This window comes from Carex rostrata, chromosome 8 (genome assembly GCF_964058835.1).
Source record: "Carex rostrata chromosome 8, lpCarRost1.2, whole genome shotgun sequence".
In the NCBI taxonomy this organism is placed as follows: Eukaryota; Viridiplantae; Streptophyta; class Magnoliopsida; order Poales; family Cyperaceae; genus Carex; species Carex rostrata.
This window is the reverse complement of record NC_135925.1, coordinates 10,488,525-10,508,342: the sequence shown is the minus strand read 5'-3', so window position 1 is coordinate 10,508,342 and position 19,818 is coordinate 10,488,525. Positions and strand designations below refer to the sequence as shown.

At 36.0% G+C, this 19,818-nt stretch overlaps 4 protein-coding genes across 5 annotated transcripts; 3 read left to right on the top strand and 1 right to left on the bottom strand.

Annotated features, from left to right (window-relative positions):
- Positions 1 to 1,195: 1,195 nt before the first annotated feature.
- Positions 1,196 to 1,893, top strand: LOC144558233 (uncharacterized). The gene has a single exon (XM_078307032.1). It carries the CDS (start codon positions 1,253 to 1,255, stop codon positions 1,682 to 1,684), a length of 432 nt encoding a protein of 143 aa, XP_078163158.1. The 5' UTR covers positions 1,196 to 1,252; the 3' UTR covers positions 1,685 to 1,893.
- A 5,208-nt stretch (positions 1,894 to 7,101) lies between these two features.
- LOC144558400 (SWIB complex BAF60b domain-containing protein) lies at positions 7,102 to 10,459 on the top strand. Of its 2 annotated transcripts, none has more exons than XM_078307246.1 (6): positions 7,102 to 7,716; positions 8,624 to 8,735; positions 9,023 to 9,197; positions 9,280 to 9,479; positions 10,030 to 10,168; positions 10,253 to 10,459. In XM_078307246.1, exons 1-5 carry the CDS (start codon positions 7,262 to 7,264, stop codon positions 10,150 to 10,152), a joined length of 1,065 nt encoding a protein of 354 aa, XP_078163372.1. In that variant the 5' UTR covers positions 7,102 to 7,261; the 3' UTR covers positions 10,153 to 10,168; positions 10,253 to 10,459. The 2 variants fall into 2 exon arrangements, with proteins under 2 accessions (XP_078163372.1, XP_078163373.1); XM_078307247.1 differs by having other exon boundaries at positions 10,250 to 10,459.
- A 96-nt stretch (positions 10,460 to 10,555) lies between these two features.
- On the bottom strand, positions 10,556 to 12,706 carry LOC144558401 (uncharacterized). The gene is made up of 5 exons (XM_078307249.1): positions 12,324 to 12,706; positions 12,145 to 12,250; positions 11,962 to 12,043; positions 10,959 to 11,010; positions 10,556 to 10,802 (listed from the first exon to the last, which is right to left on the bottom strand). The coding sequence occupies exons 1-5, from the start codon at positions 12,621 to 12,623 to the stop codon at positions 10,656 to 10,658; spliced, it is 687 nt and encodes a 228-aa protein (XP_078163375.1). The 5' UTR covers positions 12,624 to 12,706; the 3' UTR covers positions 10,556 to 10,655.
- Positions 12,707 to 18,433: 5,727 nt separating this feature from the next.
- LOC144558306 (uncharacterized) lies at positions 18,434 to 19,606 on the top strand. Its single transcript, XM_078307120.1, has 3 exons — positions 18,434 to 18,589; positions 18,824 to 19,084; positions 19,124 to 19,606. Exons 1-3 carry the CDS (start codon positions 18,575 to 18,577, stop codon positions 19,361 to 19,363), a joined length of 516 nt encoding a protein of 171 aa, XP_078163246.1. The 5' UTR covers positions 18,434 to 18,574; the 3' UTR covers positions 19,364 to 19,606.
- The last annotated feature ends 212 nt before the right edge of the window (positions 19,607 to 19,818 follow it).

Genomic DNA, 19,818 nt, shown 5'->3' with positions numbered 1-19,818 from the left:
TCAAGTTTTTTGTTTTGTTCAAATAAGGTGCAAGAAGTGCTAGGGATACCGAGTTCATGTATACTGAGTTCTCGGATGAAGATAGCAAATAGTAATGTAACTGGTATGTTCCTTATGGACAGGCGGATTACTTGACTAAAACTGGAAGAAGACAAGAATGGGATGTCTTGGATTTACTTTTCCTTTGTTTTTACCAGATGTTTCTCAGGGGTAGCAATACTGGTAATAAGTGGCTTTATTTCTTATATACATCACGGGTGAGGGTTTGCTATTTGGGTAATCCTACTCTTGTGAACTCAATATGTAATGATGTTGCCATGTGTTAATTAATGAAAAGCACAAAGACATTTACTGATAAAAAAAAATAGAGCTTGTCTGTCTAAGCGTAATGTTATGGAGTCGTCATTGATATGTGTATAGGTGTGTTTCTAGTAATAGAAAACAGGTGGTATCGTTCTACTACTATTTTTCAAAAAAGAATATATTTGATAAGAGTGGCCAGTACACCGCCACTTCTTTCCGGTATATATGTCTCTATTATTTTCTAAATATCAACTAATAGCATTCATATTTATTGACTGCTCTGAAATATTTGTAAAGCTGCAAAATACATACTACCGTGCATTTAGACGTTTGACCTTAGTTGAATTCAAAATTGCGAGCCACGCTAGCGCTCTCGATGCACATTCTCCGTGCATGTATTCTCATTTTGGATAGCGATTTGCTCCAATTATGTGCCACATATTCCAACTACTCAGAAAAGTCGAACTTGACTCAAGACACTCAACTCCATTTGCTTGATTTCCAATCGAGAACAGCTCTAGTTCAAGCTCCACCAGCCGTTGGATAGTCCATCAATTGGTTAAAACCATCTACCAAAATTTGATTTTTTATGCAAACAACCAAATTAAAAGCACCCAATTCCAAACCTTCCCATACCAGACAATATCCCAACTCCTCCTTGCGCTTCCTTTCTAGTTTCATTCCTAAAACGGGTCATTGTTATACTGCTCTTTCAAGATTGAACTACTCGCCTTTTAATTTGCTTCAGGAGAATTCTCCTCAGACAATAAGACAATGCAATAACATACTAACGGAACTCTACCAAACCCACAGGAACCAACTTTCAAACCTACTACCAAGTACCAAGGTCTACTTACCCTTGCACCTATAAATGTTGTCCATCACACAGTGTCTTCTCCAAACCAAAGGGTGCCACAAATAAGTAGAAGAGAATTGAAACAACTTAAACATGAGTGTGGAACTACTAGATGGCTCAATGGTTCTTGGCTTCATTGAGGATGAGCAAGCGTTCAACACCTCCATCGAGGCTCGATTTGCAAGTCTGGATTCCGACTCTGACGGTAGGCTGACATATGCTGAAATGGCAAAAGAGTTGATGAGTCTAACCATTCTCGGTTCGCATTTTGGGGGAATGGACGAGCCTAGCGTAAGCCATGAAGAGGTTGCACAATTGTACCAGGATTTGTTCAAGCAATTTGACAAGGATGGTGACGGTATGGTGGATTTGGAGGAATTCAGAGGGGAGATGAAGGAGGTCATGTTGGCGGTCGCGAACGGATTGGGTTTTGTACCGGTACAGATGGTGGTTGAGGAAGGAAGCTTTTTGAAAAGGGCGGTAGAGAGAGAGGTTGCCAAAAATGCAACAGGTTTTTCTAACTGAATCGGACCATTGGACTTGTCGATTGAAAGTTCGAAACATCAACGGCTTGGTGTAGTACGAATTTTGATTCGTGCCATGTTTTTTTTTTTTCCTCTTCTGTTTTTTGTAAGACGTAGAATTAGTATGCATTAATAACCTGTGCCTATACTTAGAAATAAAGAGACATCTTTTAATATCATCAAAACGGATATTTTAAGTTGTTTGGGATTTTAAATTTGCTAAGTTTTGTGCGGCCATGTCCTTTTTTGTTTGCATTATATTTGATCTAATACTAAATTTCCCCATAGATGATAATTAGGGGTGTTCAAATGGTTCGGTTTATTTGGTTTTGAACCGAACCGGTAAGATTCGGTTTAAATGGTTCTGTTGAATTGGTTCGGTTCGGTTGATTTTGTGACTTAGTTCGGTTTAAATGGTTCGGTTCGGTTTTGATTTCTCAGAACCGATTAAACCGAACCGACCGATTTTATTGATAGGTCGAGACTTCGAGTATTATTTTGGTTCATTAATCCTCGGTTCAACTGATCAAATCGAAATTATGAATGTATAGGTATATTGAGTTTTGATTTTTGAGAAAATTCGGTTCAATCAATCAAACCGAAGTTTAAATCGGTTTAAATGGTTCGGTTTTAATTCGGTTTGCTATTTTAGTTCGGTCGGTTCGGTTGAATTTTCAAACTTCGGTTTTAAGTTCGGTTTAAACCGAACCGACCGTTTGAACACCCCTAATGATAATTTCTCAGCCCGCAGTCCCGCACATCTAATCATCTAAAAGATTCCTGTAAATCACGTCTGGCTTAGAAGCTACAATCACTTTCTTCTTCTTTTTTTCATTTTGTATGAGGCCTGAGGTTTCTTTCTCTTTCTATTTCAATCTCCTTTTTAAGAGCAACATTTGATAAAATTCAAGCTAAAAAGTATCTATATCTCAACATTTGATCAAAAATTACTTATAGGTAAATAAATAAATTATCATGGTCTTTTTAGTACATTCAAATTTTGAGATATAGATACTACATCTATCTTCGGAAAAAAAAATTGACATTTCGGTTGAGCCATGATAGAAAAAAATAACTTGACATTTATCAAAAATGCTATTTTTGATAAATAATTTACAGAAAAGAGAAACCTTGGATCTAGAAAAAATATCCTGTGGATTCAGATTTTGAATCCGCAGAATAATTTTTCAGATTTGGTAGATTCCGAAATTTTTACAAATCGGATGTGGATTTGAAAATTTTGTATTTTTTTGGGATATTAATAAAAACTTCGGCTTCAACTGTCCATGTTCTTATAAATTAATGCAGCCCAAAAATAAATATGAAGTACTTGGTTATATTTCTTGATTTTTGCTATGAAAAAATAGCTACTAAATGAAAATTGGATATTTAAAATGAGAGCAATTTCATAAAATAAATTCTAATAAAAAAACAATTTTGGGCATAATTTTATTTTATATACAAAAATTTAAGACGTGTATATTGACAATTCGCCACCCAATAATTCTTGTAGAAGTACATAAAAAAATTATATTATCTTAAGAGATATGTATATCTTTCTCATTAGAGATAAATGTGACATAGGAGTCATCCAATCAAAATAGATAAAAAGAAGGAAGGAAGAAACAAAATCGGATGAATAAAAGCATATATAATTTGATATACTTTGAAAGTTTGAATTACAGTCTCTATATACATTATATTAGGCCGTGACTTCCTACCATTGTTGGGCTCACGTGTCATGAATTGTATCACTTCTTTTTGGATAATAGAAAATAGACGCCGACGATGTTGCTCTATCCTGGAGACGAAGGTTTTTTTACGACGAACTCCGTTATCAGCTTGCGTGTCAAATTTCTATAAACTCTATTTTTTTTTAATTTATTTGTACACACTTGTTTGACTTGTCTATTTAAAGGGTTTAACCAGAAATGTTTAAGAGTCTTTGAGACTTATTTAATCCTCTTAAGTGCCCGTTAGGAACTAGAGAGTATTGTGTGAAAACATCTCCAATGTTATTGTTGAAAAAGTTAAAACCATTAATAAATCATAAATATATACAAAATCATACTATGTATTAATGTGAAATACATGTATCACGTAACTTTTGTCTAAAACACTTAAATTCTACAAGCACTGTCAATATTTGTAGATAGTCGTTGGATCCCAATTTATAATTTTAAGTTGTCTGGTGGTCTTATCTATAGACCGAGGTGGCTAAGAAAATAATATTTTAAATACGTGTATATTTTGAAAGAACTAAAGCAGTTAACATTATTAAAATCCCAATTATTCTTACAAATAAATATGCCGAGATGGTTAATGAGCTTACAGACTTGTAACAGTAACATCAATCTTGTACAAAAGACCTCTGAACTAAATTAAGAATTGATTATAGTTTTTAATTTATAATAGTATGGACCTATAAACTTATATTAAAATATAAGGAGCACCTAGCTATCTCCCCGTAATAATCCCTCATTTATCCCCCAGTAATTAACTACTTTTTTTTTGAAAGAAAGGCGTAAGCCCGTTTCATTGCCATGAAACATAGAGTTCTACATATCAAACAAAAACATAAAAAGCAACATACAAGTAACAGAACGTACATCAGTCATGCATCAACCCACCAAAAGCATACACAAAACATGCAAGTATTAGCTGAAATATAGTCATTAGCACAAAAATAAAACTAGTCTATGCCACCAGAGGGGCAATTGTGAACGTGACACTCAATCAGCAGAGCCTAAGAAGGGTCACTAGAGATCCATGCCACCATTTGTGCATCTTCTGGGCGGACCACCTGGAGGGGCACTTCATCTAAATCCTGTGGCATCCAATTGTTAGCCGCTGCCTGTACTTCCTCCTTCATTTGACCTGTCCAGTATGAAATGAGAGAAATAATATTTAGTATCACAATGCGACATGTGTGAACTACTGAATCTCTAAAGCACAATCGATTACGCTGGTTCCAAATATTCCAGATGACTGCCGTGAAAGTATTCATCATCGCCGTGCAAGTGTAAATATAAAAACTGGACACATCACTCATCCATATTTTACACGTTTTTAGAGATGATTTTTTCTTCTCTGTTCAATTTAAATAATATTTTTGACGGTTTGTGAGGAATTTTGCAAATCTAAAATCACGAATGTTTTCTACACAATTTTATCTTTCAAATGAGATACATGATGACATACTTTCGAGTTATCAATTACACAAGTATTCATATCTTGTCACGCAAATATTCATACATAAGATATTAAGTATTCAGTTATACACATTGAAGTATTCATTCTAAGACATCAAATATTCATTCGTATACCTCTATTTTTTTTCAAAAAAATTTTTATATCATTTCTCAATACACAGTGGCTTAATTCATCATTAATAAAGCTTTGTTTTTTGCAAATAACTCTCTACTTTATGAGGAAAGAGAACATAGACATGAAAGAGATTAATTGCATCCACAGATACAAAAATATTTTGATACGGTCAACAGTGGTGGATCTGACCCGGCAGAGGCGTGCTTAAGTATTCATTCATACACGTTGAAGTATTCATTCATACATGTTGAAGTATTCAACCCGGCAGAGGCGTGCTTGATTGGAATGGAGTGATGGATGATCTCTGACAGAATGTCCATTGGAGCGGGAGCTGCAGGCATAAATGAGAAAAGTGGAGGCGGCGGCGGCGAAAGTGGAGGTATGAGAGGGAGAGAGTTTATTGTATTTATTATTTCGAGGTGGGAGAGGGTGGGAGGTGGAAGAGAGAGAGAGCTTATCGATGGAAAAACAGAGACGGGGGCAGAGGTGGGAGAGGCGGAGGTAGGAGAGAAAGGCAGAGGCATAGGTAGGAGATGGAGACGAAAGTGGAGGTGGGAGAAGAAGATGGAGGTGGAAAAGGAAGATAGGGGTGGAAGAGGAAGAGAGAAGGAGGAAATAAATAAATATTGTTAGAAATGATAATTATAGTTAAAATAAAAAATTAGTTAGTTAAATAATAAATAGGGGATGAATAGGTAGGGATATTATAATTACCTTAAAATATATATATATATGGAAGTTAATCTTAAAACAGGAAGCAAAAGTACTGTTTGCATGTTTTAATTTAATTGTTTGAGTTCTTCTCGTAAATTTACAGAGCTACGACGAAGCGTGGTAAAATAAACTAAGGTCAACTTAGGAAAGAAATAAGGTGGATTGAATAAAAAGATAAGTTCTACCACATTGGCATTGGCAGGAGATATGACAACTGACACTGTGACACTATGATCAATCCGATATTAGCAACCACTTAAGTGTGCCTGATTAGTCCTGAATAGCAACAAGACTTCTCGTAATCTTACGTTGAATAATTAAAAATCCAAAACGGTGAGACTGTTCAGCGACCCATCAGACATTAGGATGGACCGGTGGTCTAACAGATCGTAGTGCCCTTTCCTCACCAAAGATGTTTACAAAAGTTTAGTTTGTTTGACGTGACGTGTTTTTATTGGTACACTTGTCCAGTGACAATAGATGGTATAAAAGACGTGAATATCAAATTTGAGTAATCTTCTGTATATCAAATTTGGCACCGAGAAAATCCCGACAAAACCCCTGGATTTGTAGATATTTGTCTTGACTTGGACCACAAATTTTATTGTAGCTGAACTTGTTGACGTTTAAACAATTGTATCACTGCATGTGGGTCCTACTAGAGCAGAAATTGCAAAAAAGAGCTCTTAACTTATACACTGGGTGCAAACAAATAATACTTTTAAGGGGCCCAAAGCGGTGCGTCGTTTTGGAGCTGGACTTATACATGCATCCTTGTAAATCTAAGTATTCTTATGACAGAACAAAAATAAAAATGATACTTGCTTATGTCTACTACCACATAACATATAGAGAGAAAAAATGATAACATAATATTAATGAAGTATAATAATAATAATCATTATTGCTGTTACCAATAAGCTACTTTATGACCTGACTACATAAAACATTACACTACAGCTACAAGACATGGGACCCAAAGTACAAAAGAAGAACCCAAATAAGAATTGATAGAGAATATATTTGTTTCAAAATAGCAATTCAATTAATATTCTCTACCGTTGTTGAAAGTTTTATTGCTTGATTATATTTTAAAAAATTTATGTACACATACATTTAACGTTTGTATTACTGTTTGTTTTTAATTTTGATGGTTGAGGGCCTGCCTGATGCAGAAATTCAATTTGAAGCCCATAGTTAGAAATTATATACATGGAAGGTTGTTTCAGCAAAAAAAACTTCATATTTATCGCAAATCCATATCTGCTTTCCAGTGGCACACTGGTAAATACCTACAGAAATAAGCCCCATTTACGTCATTCTACAATTAATTAATGAGTTTCCGAGGAGAGAGACAGACACATCCCATTCGCATGCTAGAGGAGGGAAAGAGAATACAGAGCGACGCGAGAGAGAGACCCGCCTGAACACTTCGATTTCTTTTTTCCCCTCCAAAATTTTGAACCTCCCCTGTCCCATCCCGTTAATTTCGCTCTAATTACAATTCAAATCGACCTCTGAAACTCGATACATTCCAATGGTCACCGACCAAGAGCTGGCGAGCTGCGTGGAGACGTTGCTCCGACAGGTGGCGCCTGCTGTCAGTGCCTCCAACATATCCGTCCCGAATCTGGTACGCCACCTTGAGGCCCAGCTCGGCCTCGACCTCTCCCACAAGGAATCCTTCATACGCAACCAGGTCGAACTTTTACTCGCCCCTCAGATTCCAAAGGACCGTTTTGCCCCTACATTTCAGCAATTTCAGTACCACCACCACTCCAACCTGGCAATTGCCGCGGCCGCAGCTGCCGCCGCCGCCGCTTCGGGTTCGCCTTACCAGGGTCAGCAAGAGTTCTCCTTCAAGTACCAGGGTGCACCAGAGATGGTGGGGGCCACTGCCACGCCTAATGCTGCATCTGTCAAGGCCACAGCGGAGCCGTTGAGGGAAGATGCAAAGCCTGCTGCTGTTTTCGTGGCAGGTACTAAGGAAAGGTTAGTTCTTTACTCTTTGGTTTTGCTTGGAATTAGGGTTTTGGTTTCGATTTTGGGGGTCCTGTAATTGAATTAAGTGGTTCCGGTAAGTGCCTGGAGGAGTGTATACGGAAAAGTGAAGGAGATAGCTTGGTTGGATGCATAATATTTGAATTGAAAGGAAAATGGAGGTCGATTTTCGGCCACTTTACCACCACTTCATTTTCTAAGAGTGGAAATGGTAAAGTTATGTGATTTTCCTCTCTTGCTCCTAACAATATGAATGTGGGAATCATTGTTAGTGCAGCATTATGTTAGTTGATAAATTGCGTACTTTTTTATCTTTTTCCCAAATTTAGATTCGACTCTCTATTAGTATTGTAGTACATTTGCCAAATTTAAAATTCAACTCTGGATTAGTGAGGCCATAGAGAGGAAGTGTTAAGATGATGTATCACATCATGCATTAAGATGCCACCTATTTTTACAATTTCATTTGCATGCTGATTTGACAGCAAGCTTTCGGGAAATTGTTTGGATCTTTTAAATGGTCTTTTCCACATTAATTTATACACTGTTATACGATTTAGGTTTTAGGGCTTTAGGTCTTCATATTTGGAGGTGCTTATGGCAATATATTCAAACTGAAATTGTATATTGGTGTAATTCTGCTTATAGAGGACCAAGCCCATTGAAGTTATTTGTTTCTAGGAGGTTCTATTTACAGTTCATAAACTCAAAAGCATGCAGTATATTCTCATGTTTCCGGATTTTTAAACCTTCAATATTGTTATTACATGCCCTCCTGATATTTCTCAATAACTTCTATGCTGATCTGCATATCCTATACATATTATAAAGACTAGTGCATTCTATACATTCTATTGTGACTGCAAATTTAGTAAGTCAATTTTTCTTCTTTTTTCAGTGCTCCAGCTCCTACAAAAAGGAAAGGCGGTCCTGGGGGCTTAAATAAAGTGTGTGGTGTGTCACCTTTACTGCAAGCTATTGTTGGTCAACCCACCATGGCTCGAACAGAGGTACCTTATCCACCATTTCACCAAGGACAGTACCTGTGCCTTACCTCAATGTACCAGTGTAGTACCACTATAATTACAACATTGTACCAGAACGTTTCCTTTTTTTTTTTTTGTTTGGTCATGGTACTGTGGATGTTAGATCCATTCTCAGTATACACCAACTGGACTACTGCTGGTTCATTCCGTTAAAAGTCCTATATGATGCTGTTTTATTTAAGTGTGTATATTTTCACACAGATTTTTGTCATTCATTTATTTATTTTTATTTTTTTTAACTTTTGGTTCAGATAGTGAAGCATCTTTGGGCATACATTCGCAAAAACAACCTTCAAGATCCAAATAACAAGAGAAAGATAATCTGCAATGACGAGCTTCGCCTTCTTTTTGAGACTGACTGCACTGACATGTTCAAAATGAATAAGCTTCTATCCAAGCACATTACCTCCTTAAATGAGCCTTCAGGTAAACACACGCCCTCCCTGTTCTACCATTGCCAACAACAAGAACACATGCTGACAAAGTGCATTTATTTAATTTGCTGCAGGAGAAGTGGGACCAGAATCGAAAAAGCTGAAGGCAGCTCTTTCAGCCGATGTGGTTTCATTTGACAGTACTGGAATTGATAAGTGTCCAATCATGATATCAGATGCTCTTGCTCAATTTCTTGGCACAGGAGAGAAAAAGATGCTTCACGCAGAGGCCTTGGGTCGTGTTTGGGACCACATCAAATCCAACCATCTTGAGGTCAATTCCTTGTTGTGTTTCCTTATTTATTATTATCTATGCTGTTTGAATCATGTCATAGGATCAAATAATTTATGTGTCTATAAATAAACAACATGATTATATACAATTTCCTCCCTGAAGTATTGTGATGAGGGTATTGGACTATTTCATACTTGTTGAGATTTTTAGCTACTATTATGGGTATTGTGCTGAGATTATTATCTAGGAAGGTTATCTTTGTAATTGTTGCAATTTAATAGGACTATATTCTGTGAACAAGATCATGGTTAATTTGGGTGCACTTTTGTTGGTTGGTGGTAGGTTAGGGGAACTCATGATGCAACTATCAATTACAAAATGACTTGTAGTTTTTGCATATTATTAGGTTTAGGGAAATTTTATTAAAACTAGTATTGATGTATGAAACTTGTGGTTGTGGGTAGTTAAGAGTATGTTGCACTTAATGTGGTAGATGGATTTTGCTATAGGCTGGTGAGCTTCCTGCTCTACCTCTATAATTCATTTAATACTAATTTAAACAATATTTTGGGGTTGAATAAAAATTTAGGATCCACGAAATGCTATGGTGATATTATGCGACTCAAAACTGAAGCAACTGTTTGGATGTGAGAGTGTATCTGCTTTGGGCATATCTGAATTGTTATCTCGGCATTGCTTTGCCCTATCTTAACCGTCTTTTCTAATATGTAAGTTTGTTTTATTTCTCTTTCTAATATTATATTGTGAGGCCCCACTACATTTGACAACTGAGTTTTTGCATATTTGAGCAGATGAAAGAACTCCCAGAGGCATCTAGTTGTTCTAACAGCACAGATGACACTGCTGATGTAACAAAAAAATATATGTTATTTTCTTTTTTTGTTTATTTCTTGTCGTGCTGTGTCTTAGCTTACTCATCCAACTTATGGGGATTAGTCATGTTGTAGCTTGATCTAATATGATGTTGCTAGTGAAATACCAATAGTTTCTTACCATTATATTTTGCCATTATATTTTGCCTTGAGTATTGTTGCTTGTTGCTTGTTTTGTGTGTGTGTGTGTGTGTGTGTGAGAGAGAGAGAGAGAGAGAGGGCTTGCTTTCACAACATATGCATTAAGGTGTAGTATAACAACATACTGCTAGTTAAGTGTTGCATAAAACACAATTGTGTTGTGTTACTTCCAGGCAAGGAACTATAAAACTAACTTCTGCATTAAGGCGTAATATAACAACATAACTACTAGACTCAGTAAGATGCCAATGAAAGCCTCTCTTTTCTTGCCTTCTATATCTTTTGGTACAATCTTGTCCAGCAGAAGCACGACTTTCTCCTCTACTTTCTGTGACAGCAAAATGTTAAAAAGTTAAAATGCGGTATTTTTATTTTGTTTCTATACTAGAAGGGCCTCCTAGCAATTTTATTTTTTTATTTTTCTCTATGCAAGTCTTGGTCGCGTTGCCAAATTAAAGTTTTTGTTTGGGATTTTTAATTTTACCTTGGAAATGTTGCCAATATTCAACAAGTACCCCAGGATGTGGTGTGCTTTCCTGTACAATATTTGTTACCAGTTACCGCAAAAATATCGAAGTGTGTGTGTGTATATATATATATATATATTTTGGAAATAAGGCTTTTAAGCCCGTTTCATTGCAAAAACAATATATAACAAAACAGAGTTTGTAGATAACGGATATAATCCGAGATGACCCTGCTCCTATCCAACTAGGAACACTAACAGCTATAGCAAAATAGAGATATCACAGAACCAACACAAAAGGTCAAAAATACGCGGCTGATCGCAGTCAGCAAAGGATAACAATGTTTTGCAAAAATAGAAGATAACTAGATCTCTCATGCAGCATCAGTCGGGCCCCCACGATGTGCTGCTTCTATATATATTTTTTTTCAAACGCGAAAAGGAGAAAAATGCTATTGCTTGCAATCTAGAAACAATACTCTCTGCGCTGATTATCAAAAACACGTACAAAAACCATATATGATAACCATTACGATGTTATCTTACTAGTTCTACTAGGTTAGTGATATTTTGATGATTTTGTCGGGCATCTGAGATATTTCATGCTCTGTAGGATAGAAATGATATTTTGATTATTACAGGGGCAAATGTGAAAATCTGCCTTTGAAAATAAAGCTGCTGCGATCTGAAGTTCGGGAACAGTAATCCTGAAATTCCTGATTTTCCAAATCTAACCATCCAACTTTTTCTATGCACGCATCTCAAAATAGTTAGTTTTTTGTGTACGTATCTCAAAACAATTTAACAACTGGATTCGAAAAGGCAACAATTTCAGAGTACTGTTCACATATGAAGGATCGCAGCAGATTCAGATCCATTATTATCTGCTAGTCTTCAATGTTACATTCCATATCTTGTATCTTCTAGGACTAGAGTATGTTTGCTATAGCAAGATAATCCAGTCCTGAAAGGTCCCAAAATGTACAGGCTTTCCAAAAAGAGGAAATGTTAGATATCTTACTTAATCATCAGATTACCCTTGTAGAGATGAGAAGTATGGACATTGCAACCAAGCCCCAAGGGCACCCTATGATCTTTGGACGCTGGGAAAAAATAAAAAATAAATAAATTTTGAGGTATAAACTATTTCTAATAAAATTGTTATCTTCTGTAATATAAATTGAGCTATATTCATTGAACAAACCAATTGACCATCGGACGCCAATATCAAATCCTTCATCTGGTGTTGGTCTAACCACAAAGGTCACATTGTTGTGTAGCATGAGAGCATGTAGCAGGTCGAACACTCCCTGCAATGTAAATGCTTAAAAATAATTACTGATATCTAGTAATATTATTAATCATAATTTCTTATCACTATACCTTACTAAGAGAGAAGGGGTCAAAAGGGGGAAGGGAACCAAACAAGAATTTGCATTCATCGCTCGCCAAGTCCAAGAACTCTTTGACGCTACGATTCTGAATTGCTGAATTCAATCTTATAATCCTCTTCAATGTGTGGAAATCGTCTCCACCCGTTCCAAACACGGCCTTTGTGCATGTTTGCGCACGTTTCTTTTTATTGAATTGTCGGCATTGCATCAAACAGATTGTTTTTGCCTGATGTTTTGTGTGAGTTGTTAGGTTCGGGTAAGAACACCAATTTCTCACGGTCAGAGACATTTTTGGCAAGTTTTTAACGTGTTAAGATGACAACGATTAGCTTAAAGAGATATAGTATATGGAAGTTTAAGCTAGAGAGCATAGAATTTGATGTTATCAGGTCACTATAACAGAAGAAAAGTATTGTGCAATGGGAAAGCAATGCTACCTAAAGGCGCCTTCATGCAAGCTAAGGATCCTCTCTCATACCTCTTCAAACAAAGTACCTTCTATAGATTATAGGTATGTCCTTTAGTCTAAGAGTTTAAACATTTTTTTGCTAATCAAATTCCTTTGCAACAGAGTTGGATTATGCAACTAAGACCTTGCTCTAATCCCTGCCTTAAGGACCACTATTAGTCCAAATTTGGGGCTGATGAGTTGGAAAGCTATCTGTGTAAAATCTGATCATTTTAGTTCTCTAAATGCAGTTGGAAAATTTTCCAATTTATTTTCCTACCCAAGATAACAGGGAAATCATTTTAGCAGAAAAAAGAAGAAAATAAATTAAAATCAATATTGTAGCCGTATACTGTTTACTTTTTATCTATAATTAATGAAGTGATATAATGACAATCAAGATAACCCATAAATAATTATCAAATAAAAATAATGAAAATTGCATAAATGCTATTATTGTTTGGGTATGATGTGTATCAAGCTTGGTATAATTTTGAAATTATTAAGTCATCGAGCAAAAGAGTAAAAAAAAAAATTCAAATTAAAATTTTCTTAAACAATTTGATTTTGGATAGCTATTTGATTTGTTGTCACGTTTGTCAAAAAAGTACATCATCAATATAACATATTCAATTTTTTAAATGTCTCTGTCTATTATGATTGCCGAGTAATTTTTTATATTTTCTAAACTTCTTTTTGCCTCTTAGAATTTTAATATTTTGGCATGTTTGATGTTTCTCTAATACTGTAATACATCATTAGCAGCCTTCTTGACTTCTGGACTTCTGGTGTTACAAGCAAAGAATAGCCCCAAGTTGTGGACGATTATCATGAGTTAGGCAAGGAGAGCACTTTATGAGGTGGATTCCTTGTGTGAGTGACTAGGACACGTCAGCGTCCTCGAAGGATTCTAATCACGCTTTGAAACCTAACAGTGACCGGACAAATTGTGGGGGCCCATCTCACCGCCCCTAAATTAACTACTGGCCCGATTAGAATGTTTAGCGAGACCCGGACTCTGTATCTCCATACTTGGTGCTGGATCTAACATGTCCCGGAATTATATGGTACGCCATTTGCGTCATTTTATTTTTCAATGTATACGGCTCTTCACTCTTCACTAATTATTATTATTACTTGTGTATTACTACCTGTTTTATAATTATTATTTTTTATGGAGTTATGGATATCAAGTTGTTTCTCGCATAGGAAAGTGAGAAAATCTGTAGAACGGAGTTAACATATTTAGAAAAATGAATAATTTTAGAATGAGACGTACGTAACATTATAATTGTTTTGAATCTTGTTTTATATTTTAATATTTTGAAAAAAGAAAATTACTTTTGAAAAAAATTTAGATCAAGTTCCTCTTTGATCACATGTGGCTCGATGTAGAGAGTACAGGTAGACTCACATGTAACTATTTTGAATTTTGAAAACTAACTTTTTGATATAGGTTGCTTTACCTTGATTTTTTTTAAGATTGTCTTAACATCTCTCATCTTGAACTTTGAAAACAAACTTTCTGATATATACTGTTGGGCTCTTATCCTACTTAGAAAATTACTTTGCTCTATCATGTTGAGTCAAAATCCCCTGTTGAGCCCGTACTAATTTTTTTATTGTGAAATCCACAATAGTACCTGATTAGTTAATAGATTTGAATCCGATTATTCTTGATCTCTTGCTCTATACATATAGAAATCTTGAATCCATCCCTACCAATGAGGATGGACCTATCACTGTGTCAAATAATTGAAACTCCTTGGACTTGAGCTCTCAGATTTTCTTCTATAATGGTCTACACATTAAATTTTCACCAGGTTTGTGCACCACTATCGTCAAGTCGCCTGCGTGTTGGTTCGGAGTGGAGACTGTTTAATTTATAATCACCTCCCAAGTTTTGACAAGATCCAAAGTGATAAAAAGTTATGAAAAGGTACTACAATTTGAGAGCAACAAGCCAAATGCTCGGCGCCTTTTAGCATTCACAAATTATCGTATTATCAACTGTCAAGTGACAGCCTGGTACTGTAAGGCTCTCACTATAGATTTGAGATGGCTTTGGATGTATAAACAGTGACATCATTTTTCATGATTTCGAATAGGAAATTAAGCTAATGGCTTTTTCTTTTAGCAAATTAAAGGGAGAATGACTGAATGACCTGTGGTTGCAATTGTGGACAGTAATTCATCGATCTCCTGCTACTTGTGTTAATTAACAGATAGAACTTACAAGTTACTCTGTTAATCTTCGTGCGGAAGCAGATGTTGCGAGCGTAGTAGTATCACTGGTTCTGCAAGGAATCACAAGCCGAAGCCGAAAGCCCTGCGTTTTCCACGACCTAAGACCTTCAAGTATTAACAGAGTGCTTCTTGGTGCTCTCTATCTTTTCTCTCTATTTTTGGCAGTCACTATTCATACGTTTTTCTACTGACTAAATGAGAGAGATATGAATGATTTATATAAAATCAATGCACCTATTTATAAAAGGTATGCACCTCTTCATAAAGGGTAAGCACCTATTCATAACGGGTCACAGTTTTGGATTCGGGTTTCCCATAACGGGCGTACCATTCAATAAATCCAACAACTTGAAATTTGCATCATTGTTTTATTTTGAAGAAAGATTGGGGAACGTGGTCTTACAAATTCAGAAATTAAGTACTCTTCTAACATTCTCTGATCCAACCGATGCCAAAAACTGGTAATGATGCATGGAATTCATAAAAGGATCCCACAAAATCGCAAGGGAACATGCATGAACAATGAATTGTTACCCACAAGCCCTACATGCACAAAGCACAACAGATATACTTGGACTCAAGAAACAATGCTTTTGAAATTAGTGATATAGAATGGTGATAATTCATCTGGATGGTGGTGTCTGAACTGTGAGATTTGGCCTCTATTTGCTTGGCCATTTGCCATGCCCATATCACATCATATCGTCTAGCAATAATCTACATAATCCTCCACCTCCCCCATTCCCTCTTTTTTCACTATTTGACATGAGATCTCACCAAATTTCGAGACTCTTTATCAACCCACCACCTCACATCCCTCGAAACAATTGATTTTACGATTTTAAATAGTAATCCACGATCAGTCCCACCGAATATTAAAAAAAAAAAATGTATAGGATTACAACCGCAACTGAAATGTGTTTGTCATAATTCTTACCATTTTATATTGCATTTACTATAGAAAATAATAAAAATATAATACAATTTGAGCACAAGATAAGTATTTATTATTTTCACTCATTAAATTTATTTCTATATTCCTTGCATCTAAACAATTTAAACTGAAAATAATTGAAAAAAAAAATGTATGTTGTTATATTTTTTTTTCTTTCTAGTAAAAGTTGGAAGTCAAATTACTCAACTATTTAATACTCTTGTTATTACAACAAATAATTTCTCTTATCTAGATTTTGAATTCACGGCCCTTCACATCAGAGACCATGTGTTTTTGCCACTAGACCAAATGTTAGTTCTTTATATATTGTTATAGTTAATACTCGTTAATTTGTAGTTGATTATATTAAGTTTCATGAGTAAGCGCTCAAATTATTTGATTTTTCTCACATATTATATTCATCCTTTTGATTTGGAAATTAGCTTTCTAGGCATATTAATTAAAGCTGACCGGCAAAAGTAACCATAAAAAGAGATATAAATCATGCAAGGCGAAAAGCGAAAAAATATATAACTAGAAAATTAGGAGGAGTTTAGGTAGAAGACAAAGTGACATTTAGCATAACAAATAGAAAATTAGGAGTTTAGGTAGAAGACAAAGTGACATTTAGCATATCAACCGTCAGGTATAACAATTTAGTATCTAAAAAAAAATATAACATAATTATAACGACACAATAACGAATTAATTAAGCAAATTAATATCTAAAAAAAATTTCCCAAGATGCATATATATATACATTCGAAAATACCAATCCATTTACGAATTACTTGTTATATGCTATTTCTACGTGACAACTGTTATTTTATTATTTGGTAATTCATGCGACTATTTTGTTGCTCATATAAATTAGAGAGGGTTCAAATGGATCATGATTTTGTGCTCCAATATACTCCACATCTTTTATCTCTGTTTTCAAAGTTCGATCAGTCGATCTGAACTACTCAATATGGTGTTCATAATAAAATATGCTTGGAGATCAAATTTTATATTTTTTAGAATTTTTTTATTATTTTTTTAGATATATACAAAATCATTGTTTTAAGGACATTCTGAACCATCCGAAAAAAACGATATTGTACCTATGTAAAAAAATAGTAAAAAAATTTATAAAACATAAATTTTGATCTCCAAGAATATTTTATTATGAAAATCATGTTGAGTGGTTCAGATTAGTGAATTGAAAACGGGTCGGGTCGGTCTAGTTCGGACCTGGCTGGTCCACGGTTCCCACGGTCCAGGGGTCACACAGGTCTACGGGTTAGCACGGGTGGGTTCGGTGGGTCTAATTTGGAGGAGTTGGCCCAAACCCGTGCTAGATCCATGGTTCAAATTCACACGGGTCGATCCGATCCAGTCCACGATCCGGTTCGGATCCGGGTCTAGTCTGGATCTTCTTTTTTAAAAAAAAAAAAAAACAGCGGACTGTTTCTTACCGAAACAGGTATGTGTTTTTTTAGTCCGGTCCGGGTCTAGGGGGATCTCGGGTTAGTCCGGTCCGAGTCTAGACGGGTCTCGGATTAGTGCAGGATGGGTTTGGACGGGTCTAGTGGAAAAATCTGACCCAAACCCTTGCTAGACCCGTCCCTTGGGTTAGTCCGGTCCGGTCCGAAGATCTAGCAAGGGTCAGGTCGGTCCGGGTCCGGTCCAAGGTTCGGCCGGTTCAGGTCTGGACCCCCCGGATTTTTTCAATACACTAGTTCAGATTGACTGTTAGACTTTAAAAACGAAGATAAAAAATGTGAAATATATTGGAGCATAAAATTATAGTGCATTTGAAGTTTTGAACCCTCCTCTATAAACTAATACATCTATTTGGCATTAATTATGTCCTGTTATTATATATCTATAAAACTGAGTAATTTTTTATCAGAAAAAAATTATGGGTAATACAGTTCTTGAAGCATCCTTTCACATAAACATTATACGCTTAACATAAGATATCTAATTAGTTCCTGTACAGTAAAGCGTCTTATTTGCTATAGAAGGTATATATATCTTGTAATTTGCTACGAACAATCTTTTGTTTTGTTGATCTTCACTTCGAAATTTTAGGTAATTCAGTTAAAGTAAATTTGAATGTGAAAAAAAAAATAACAACGAAAGGAATTCAGTTGCAAATTGTATGTTTTTGAGATAAAACTCGTCGAATTATGTGCTGTCTGGGTCATCATCACGTTTCAGCAATTTTTCTATGAAAATCGCATTGAATAGTTTAGATCGACTATTCAAACTTTGAAAATAAAAATATTGATCTTATCACAGACCAATTCACGCTATGCATAGTACCATAGTCTGGCTCGTATTTAGTTTAACACGTTGATAACATTTTAAAGTTCATATATTATCTTCTTTGCTTAATACACCGAAAGTTCGGTATGTGGCAGCTCTAGTTTATCATTTAATCAGTTATTAATTCCTCATTCTTTTCCTCATTGTATTCCCATTTTACCCCTCAGACCTCCTATAAGTAGCACCATTTGCCCCCGTGTTGCTTCAACCCCACTACTGGTCCTATCAAGTGTTGAGCTCACAACCCAATACCACTCAAAAAATTCAGTGTAGCTAATTCCCCAAATTGATCATTCCCATGGCAACAGTTGAGGTAGTCTAATCATTCTTTTATCTTTATTGGCACTTTTCTTGAACTTCAATAGTAGTTCTATAAGGCTTTGGCAGGATATACCAGTGAACTTAAATATAAGACACATAGAAATGAGATTCTCAGTGTTTTGTTCTATAAATCAATCAATAAAAACTGAAAATAATGTTATTCAGTAACATATTTCCATATTTCCAGTGAAATTATCAAATGCATGAACCAAAACTTTATCTACAGGTCCAATCAGCAACTTCGGCTTTGTCCGAGGAGAACATCAATAAGCCGATTGTTTCTGAGACTGTTGAAGCACCAAAAGAGGAAGCAGTGGCACCAGAATCAGTACCAGCACCTGCAACAGTTACAGAGGCTGTAGCAGATGAACCAAAAGAAGAGACAACCAATGTGGCAGCCGAAGAGGTTGAGGTGCCTAATGAAGAAACCCCAACCGTGGAAGAGGAGAATCAAGAAACCCCAGATGAAGTTTCAACAGAGACAATAGTGACAACAGAGGAGGTCGCCATTGAAACAACAAACCAGGTTACAACAGAGGTTGTGTCCTCAGAGACTGAGGAGCCAACTTCCGATACGGCCATCGAAGTCACAGCCGAGGTTCCAGCAAATGAACCTGAAAATGCAGAGGAGAAAGCACCAGAACAAGAAACTAATACACCGGTTGAAGCTACAGTTACACCTACACCTACTGGGGAAGACAAAGTCGAGACTGAGGCCGTACCGGCGGAGACTGTGGAAGCGAGCGAGCGAGGAGGAGAAGAGTGAATAGAGAGAGTCGATCGGATTGAATGATGTTGAAACTCAGGGAGAATGAGAGGAAAAACTATGCATTGTTTTGGGGGTTTGATGTTGGGTTTTCTGGGTTTGTAGTTTATGTTAGGAAATAAAGGTGGGCTTGTGAGCCCATTTGGGTTTGTTTGTTTGTTTGGGTCGCTTGTCTTTGGAGGGGTATCTTTGTGTAATTGTGTTGTGTTTCGTTTATGTATAATAATAGTAATTGTGCTACTATTATGATGTTCGCATGTCAATTAATGGGCCGGTTTGAACAAGACCAAAAAAATCGTGAACACATGTTTATGATGTTCAGAGTTGAGACTTAGCAGTTAGTGCAGATGCAACGAGCTTGTAACTCAGTTGCAGGAATCAACAAAAAGAAACGAACTTTGACAAAGAGGAAAGCTAATTTGAGATAAAATAAAAAGCGAAGGAGCTAACAGCAA

Coding starts and splice junctions, on each gene's coding strand:
- LOC144558400 (XM_078307246.1), top strand. CDS start 7,262: ATGGTCACCGACCAAGAGCTGGCGAGCTGCGTGGAGACGTTGCTCCGA. Junction 8,736..9,022: donor CCACCATGGCTCGAACAGAG/GTACCTTATCCA, acceptor CTTTTGGTTCAG/ATAGTGAAGCATCTTTGGGC. Junction 9,480..10,029: donor TCAAATCCAACCATCTTGAG/GTCAATTCCTTG, acceptor ATAAAAATTTAG/GATCCACGAAATGCTATGGT.
- LOC144558306 (XM_078307120.1), top strand. Junction 19,085..19,123: donor AAGTTTCAACAGAGACAATA/GTGACAACAGAG, acceptor ACAACAAACCAG/GTTACAACAGAGGTTGTGTC.
- LOC144558233 (XM_078307032.1), top strand. CDS start 1,253: ATGAGTGTGGAACTACTAGATGGCTCAATGGTTCTTGGCTTCATTGAG.
- LOC144558401 (XM_078307249.1), bottom strand. CDS start 12,623: ATGTCTCTGACCGTGAGAAATTGGTGTTCTTACCCGAACCTAACAACT. Junction 12,044..12,144: donor TGGCGTCCGATGGTCAATTG/GTTTGTTCAATG, acceptor ATTTTTTCCCAG/CGTCCAAAGATCATAGGGTG. Junction 11,011..11,961: donor AAGGGTAATCTGATGATTAA/GTAAGATATCTA, acceptor AATATTGTACAG/GAAAGCACACCACATCCTGG.